The sequence below is a fragment of the Zootoca vivipara genome, chromosome 6 (genome assembly GCF_963506605.1).
Source record: "Zootoca vivipara chromosome 6, rZooViv1.1, whole genome shotgun sequence".
NCBI lineage: Eukaryota > Metazoa > Chordata > Lepidosauria > Squamata > Lacertidae > Zootoca > Zootoca vivipara.
The window spans coordinates 33,323,382-33,330,519 of record NC_083281.1 but is presented as its reverse complement, the minus strand read 5'-3'; the positions used below and the strand labels follow the sequence as shown (position 1 = coordinate 33,330,519).

The following is a 7,138-nucleotide window of genomic DNA, read 5'->3' as shown; positions in this document are numbered from 1 at the left end:
CCGGGGAGCGAGAGGCTTTCTCGGGTCCCTTCCAGGCGCCCTTTCCCTCGGGCGTCCCCGGACATGGGCGCCGCTTTCAGTCTCCTTGGCACCTGCAAAAGGTTGTTGGCGGAGGTACTGGCGAAGAGGTGCGTAAAACTGGCCGCCGAAAAGCCTGTCTCCCCCCCCCCCAATAGCGCAAAGGTCCCGGGGTGCTGCAGAAGGAAAGAGGAGGGAGTCCCTCCCCAATGCAGCATTGTCGCATTTCCCCCCCTTTAATCAGCAAAATTATTGCAATCTAAAAGAGGGATTGGACACACACACACACACAAGGCCATTAAGTCCAAGGCTGTCTTCGGGAAAAGTAGGGCACGCAACCACTAACAGTGGCTGCCAGTTCGTTTCCGTACCCAATTCAAGCTCCCCCCCCCCAAAAAAAAACCTCTGAAAAGGCTGCCTTCTTCCCCACAGAACCTTTTGGGTGTTCGGATCAGCAGAGGGAGCTCTCTTGGTCGTTTCATTCCCCCCCCCCCGGAAGTTGGTGTGTGTGAAAGACAGCCTGGGAGAGTCTTCTCTGTGGCAGCCCCCTAAATTGTGGCACTCCCTCCTCTGCACATGGGACCTTCATTGCGTTCTTCCTGCTGTGTGCTTTGACACCCGAGATACTGGCCCGAGTCAACTAAACATTTTCACTAGCAGAAGCCAGTGCAATGAGACTTTCCCCTCAATGCTTCCCCCCCCACACACACACCCCAAAATCACCCCGGAAGAATTCCCAGAGCTGCATGTTGTGGGGCAGGTGGTTCCTTTTATATATATTACTGTAATTGCATATTAATTGCATTCATACTGTGGCAAGCGTGCTGAGGGAAAGGGTCTCAAATTTCCTATTAATCTGCCTTTATGCCTAAACTTACTTTTTGAGGCCAGAATGCCTGCTAGAAATCATATATTTCTGTGTCTCTTGCTGCCTTGCCATAATGTTGATGCTGAAACGTATTTAGCTGTGTTTGTGGTCTGCCATTTGAAAAGGGAAAGGAATAGTTTGAATGTTCTGGGCAGCAGTCTCAAGACAAGATATGACGAAGTACAACAAGATGTCAGGATATTCTAGCTGGCCAGATGTCCAGGACGTTAGATAGGAAAGGGAAACTTGGAAAGGGGATTTTTTTTCTCTGTTAAAAAAATACCATGGCACCTGGGCAGCTCCATATGTGAGGGTTGTAAGGGAAACTGTAACTGAAATGCTCAGCTTTGCAAGAAACGAAACTTATAAGAATTGTGACCACACTTATTAATATATGAATGTAATGTAATGATGCTACCTGGAAAAGGTATATAGACCCAGAGCACGGGTTGCTTGGGGCTCAGCTTTTTGGGGGATTCAAATCCCACTGTGCCTTATTGCTGCCAGCAATAAAACTTACTATTTCTCCACAACCGTGTCTGTGATCCTTGAGAAACCACTGAACTAAGGTTCCCAGGTTCCACGCTACAATACATAACAATTTCAGTATTTGTAAAGGGGTTCTTCCAAGTGGGGCAGATTGTTCCATCTAGCAAGCTAAGATACTTTGCACTGAGGGAGCAATCATCATAGTTCGAAACTGAATTCCTCCCAATTGTCAATGTCTTCCCTATTCCTGTGACTCTCATTTGTTTTAAAACAATCTTTAATGCTGTATTTCTGAATTGCTAGGAGCTGCTTTGGGACCTTATGGTGACGAGAGAGTAGTAAATCAAATGAACCCCGACCCCATCTGGGGAAACATGCACTGCCCAGGAAAACATTCTACATTGTCCTTTTGACACCAGGGGAATATCTTTTTTATTGTCCTACATCAGATGTGGGATATGTTGCTGCCCTGCAATTCCCATCAGCTCCAGCAAGCATGCCAAATGAATGGGCCAGGGATGATGGGAGCTGTAGCAACATCTGGAGAGCCAAAGGTTCTCCACTTTCCAGGAACTTTTAACCTTAAGCAGCTAGGCTTACTGCCAGGTACTCATCCAACCCACTCCCTCCCCCTCTTACCTACTGCTCCTTTGCTACTGCCCATGAGGACTAGGAGGATGGCTGTGGTTTGTTTGTATTTCACTCTAGATTTCTGCATAGCTGGGCTGCTGAAGATCCTTGCATAATGAGTTGATACGCAAATATTTGAAATAAATAAAGCTATGGTGGGGGGAAGCCAACTAGGGCATGAATCACACCAAAGTACTACTAGTAAATAAAAATCATCAATCAGAACTTTTATTAGAAACAAACAAAAAAGATAGGAACAAAAAACAGTACATTTTCAGATGGCATATTCAACTTATCTCTCAACACCTTTTTCACTATATATATATATATATATATATATATATATATATATATATATATATATATATATATTGCAGTATTTCAGAGAGCATCAGACTTGTGGTATCAGCCCCATACCAGACGAGGGTTACGTTGGTCCAAGAAAACAATCACAGATCCAAATACCTGTGTGGTACTTTTAAACTCAGTGCAAACAAATTTTGGAGGGGGTAACCGGGTTGAAAATTTCTGCAACGAAACCAAGATAGGTGCCTGGGAAGACAATCTAGTTTAGAGGTATATGACAGGCCTGTGGCACACACTCAGGAGGAATGTCTGGAGAGGGCTGCCTCCAGTGTCTGTTGCCAGAGGCCATTACCCCAGTCTGCCCAACGATGGGACTGGCCCTGCTTTCCTTAGTTTGGGAAACTGTGGGGAAATGAAGCACAGTCCTGCCCCCCTGCTCCCAGTGCTGAACTCAATTTGAGATAGCTCCAAAGTATTAACTAACATGTAAACTTCTACACCAGGAGCCTCTAATATGACACCTACAGGTGCCAGTGTACCCAGTACCTTCCATGGCACCCACAAAAGGGTGGCACATTGCCTCTAAAAAAAAATAAACAATGTGAGAGATACTGTTTGCTCTTCCTGTTTCCACTGGCTCAGCCTCTCCCTAGTACAGCAAAGTTATTATGCCATGCCCCACACAGCAGCCATTTTGTGACCCAAGGCACTTTTTTTTAAAAAAAAAGTTCTAAATGTGGGCCACTGACCCAAAAAGGTTGGCAACTCCTGTACTACACAATAATTACATATTTACAGAGTGATCTTAAAGGGCTGCTGGGCAGCAAGGAATGACTTGGGATAGAGTACAAGGATTGCTATGCCAGCGGCTGGAATCATGAACAAGCACTTTGTATTGCAACGTTTTGTTGCAGCCCCCCTTTATATCACCCTCTCTCTCTCTCTCTTTTGTCTTTGAGACAATTAGAATCCTAACTTTTAGAGAAGTAGAGGAAGATCTGAGATAATTAGGTAGGCATACTTTGTGCCAGAAGCCAGATTCTGTGCACAGAATACACACACAAATCCAGGTTTGAGAATGAAAATGGGAGTTTCCTGTTTGTCCCATCCAGTCACCTCAATGCTTATTCCATTCGTGTATTTGGTCAGGAACTGCACAAAGTGAAACAGGCATTAATTGACCTATTAGTCCTACCATATTCTGTGTCAGTGAGTTCCACAGGACTGTCGGGCACATGACAACGAAGCAGAAAGACATGAACACAGCAAACTGCATAATGCCCCTTGTCCCCACGTCCCTTCTTCCTGGAGAATGTAGGCTGAAGTTGGCTGAGAGAACAATACTTACTATGCTAGTAGACTTTCTGCCCAATGTACGAGGCTTTACTTAAAAGGAACATAAAAGCCTCCCTTATACTGAGCCAGATAAAAACCAAGCTAGATGGATTGTTTATTATCTGGTAGCAGCTCGCCAGGGTTTAAGGTAGGGAATCTTTCCTATCTGTGCCTGGAGATGCCAGGGATCGAGACCACCTTCTGCATGCAAAGCAGATGCTCTCCCCACCAAGCTACTCATCTACAGCTGGTAGCTGAGCAAAAAAAAAATTTAGCTCTGGTTGTTCTTGGTGCTGAAAAAGCACCTTAAAACAGCATTGCTTGTTTAAGTCATCTTACATCTGGGGCCTGGTTTGATTCCGTTTTGGAACCAGCAAAGCTTTCGCTGGCTGATGCATCCACATTATTCATTCATCCTTTGCAAAGAAATCTGCAGGGTGCTCACTGCGGAAAAGAACCAACTGTTTAAAGATTGCCCTGAACTTTTCGCACCCTGGGGAAAGGGACAGAGCATGTATGGCAATATTGCTTCTCTTTAAAACTGGTCAAACCAGACTGGAGCATTTGAAGGCGAGGACGGATGTGGGCAGTCACAGTGAGTTCTTCACCCATGAGAGCCAGACTGGATTTGCTATTTCCACAGCAGATATACCTACCAGCAAGACGACCCCACAGGTTCAGACATCTACTCATCTTTCTGACGGGCTATCCACCTATTAGAACATTTGAAGTGGTGTGTTCACATTCCATTTTTTAAAGTAACATTTTTAAAAACAGTTGCAATCCTAATTGTGGGATTTGGGGAGGGATTTCATTGTCGGGGAGAATTGCCAATTTGGCAACTCCCACAGCTGCTTTCCTTTTTGTTCAAAATTTAACCATGCTGCAGACTTGCAGAATTGGTTTTCTCCTAGCTTGGCAGGAGAGATCAAAAATGGGACAAGGGCACTTTCCAAACTGGCTGAGCTGTTCTAAAAATATTGGGCTGGATCTTATGGCATACTGCCCTACCAACCTCCGTCTGCTCTCAGCCAGCCCACACTGGCCTGTCTTCTTAATGACAACCAGTCCTGGCTCCCAGCCTCCTCCACAGCCCCTGTACAACTCAGCAGGGAACAGGACAGGGAGAAAACTAGAATTACTTGTCTGCATCTGTCCTTGGCTCTAGGTCCGCCTGCTGTTGGCCTCCCTGCCTTCCTAGTGGTGGCTGGTGCCCAAATCCAAATACAGTGGGACCTCGACTTACGAATTTACTCCGTTCCGAATGCACACTCGTAGGTCGAAAACTTTGTAAGTCGAGTTTCCCATAGGAAAAGCGGTTTCCCATAGGAATGCATTGGAAATGGAAAAACTCGTAAGTCGAGGAAACCGCATCTAGCCGCAAACGGGTTTTCAGTTCGGATGTCGAAAAAATCGTAAGCATGCGGCCACTTTTTCCGCTCGTAAGTCGAAAACGCCGGGTGTCGAGTAGCTCATAAGTCAAGGTCCCACTGTCACAAGTTTGGATTCAGCCTGAAAAGCTTCCAAGTTGTGAGTAGCAGTGGTTTCAAAACATTACTCTACAGAACTCACAGATTCCACAGGAAGTTATCAGAAGCTCCATAATGTAGAAAATCAGTTTGTTCTCTGTTACTCCAGGAGTAGAGTAGAGTGGAAGTCACAAGGAAACAGATTTTGCCTAATAGGAGACATGTCCTAATGGCTAGAACTGTTCGACAGAGGAACAGACAGCCTCATGAGGTGGTGGTCTTTCCTTTGATGAAGGTATTTAAGCAGAGGTGCAACCAGCTTCTGTCAGGGATGCTGCAGTTGCAAGATTCCTGCAGTGTGCAGGAGGTTGGACCTCTAAGGACCTTCCGACTTAAAACATTCTATGATTCTGTGAGTGATAACGGCAGACAGCCTAGTCCATAGGGGCCCCAAGACATTTTGCAACCTGAAGAAGAGCTACAAATGGCCCCACTTCCCACTAGTGCCCAACGCTCTGAAAAGCTTTGCTTTATCAGACATGAGTTCTGCCCTTCATCAATCTTCTTCATTTGGAGGGCGGTGACTTCCATGGGACATGGAAAAGCTGTGGCTGTCCTGGCAGGATGCAGCCCTTGAAAGGTGCCTGAATTCTGTCGCCCAAAGCATCTTGGCTCAGCTTTGCTGAACAGCGGAGGCAAGCCCTGGAGTTTGCACACCATTATCCAACTTCTCCAGCAGCACACACCTGGTGCCTAACAGATATAGCCACATAGGAACCTGCTTTATGCAAAGTCAGACCATTGGCCCATCTTGCTCAGCATGGTTGACACTGATTGGCAGCAGCGCTCCAGGGCTTCGGGCAGGAGCCTTCTTCATCCCCTCCTGGAGATGCCGTCGGGAATTGAACCTGGGACTTTACGCATGAAAAGCAGGTGCTCTACCACTGAGCTGCAGCCCTTCCCCTAAAGGGCACTCTCAACTGACTAGGCCAGTTGGGACCAACCAAGGCTCCCAGAATCCTCTGCAGAGAGCAGATGTGAAGATACTCTGCACTGGATGAAGAGATGCAGAAACGGATCCATGAGGGTAGAGTTTTTGACCTCCTCTGGGGGAAGGGAGACGTGAATCCTCATGGGACCGGGGCAGGATGTGCAGCAGCTCTGCCCTTTATGAAGCCCTGCCCAAGGCCTGGCTTGGTTTTCCAAGTCTCCAGCATATATGCATTTGCTGCATGTTTTCAGATTTCTTTTAGAAGCAGGGCTCGTCCCTCGTGACTGTCATAACAGAAGCCAAGATTGCTACGAAGCCAAACACTGCACTAGGCGTCTGAACCCCACCCAAGTGTACATTTGGTCTCGAGCGAGAAAATCAAACGGTGGCAGAGATGACTTGGAGATGGAGCTTCCAACAGCCAACAAGAAGATAAGGCCGCAAAAAGAAGCCAGAAAAAGTCAACCAAGCAACATCGGCAGAGCTCCCGTCCTTTCTCCTGGTCCTGCTTAACAACAGCAACGAAAACAGTAGCCAAGCCAAAGCCAATGGCTTCTTCCCAAGGATATGATCAAGGAAGTGATTGTGCAGGTGGCATCCTATGTAGAAGAGCAGGCTCAAAGGAGATGGGGCGAGTCCGCCTTAGGTCTGCAAAGCAGCTCAGGCAGACTCATCTCTGCAGCTGGAACGTGAACAAAATGGTCCTATCAGTCTTGCAATGGGTGGACAAAGCTGGAGGGGAAAACTCCCGTTCTTGTGCCATCACCTTCAATGAAACCAATCTGTGGCGGGGGGAGAAACAAGGAGGAGACAAGATCAAAAGGGGTGGGGGAAGGCAGACGAAAGAGAGGCCCTTGCAAATGTACCTTTCATAACACCTGCCTTATTTCCTCCCCCCCCCCAACATTCTTAGGTGCAAATCTGCAATGGACCTTCCACATGACCGCAATCATTGTTTTTGAGAGTGTGACTGCGCTCTTTTCCTTCTGTATAATTGATGGGATATGCCTGCATTGAGGCTCACTCTTTTGA

General features: G+C 46.7%; 1 protein-coding gene across 1 annotated transcript in view; it reads right to left on the bottom strand.

The window, feature by feature from the left end:
* Positions 1-3,034: 3,034 nt before the first annotated feature.
* The window catches only part of ASAP3 (ArfGAP with SH3 domain, ankyrin repeat and PH domain 3), a 77,891-nt gene continuing 73,787 nt past the window's right edge, over positions 3,035-7,138 (bottom strand). The window contains exon 26 of the mRNA XM_035120399.2: positions 3,035-6,888. Coding sequence (XP_034976290.2) covers positions 6,814-6,888 — 75 coding nt within the window. The 3' untranslated portion in view covers positions 3,035-6,813. The remainder of the gene's footprint in view (positions 6,889-7,138) is intronic.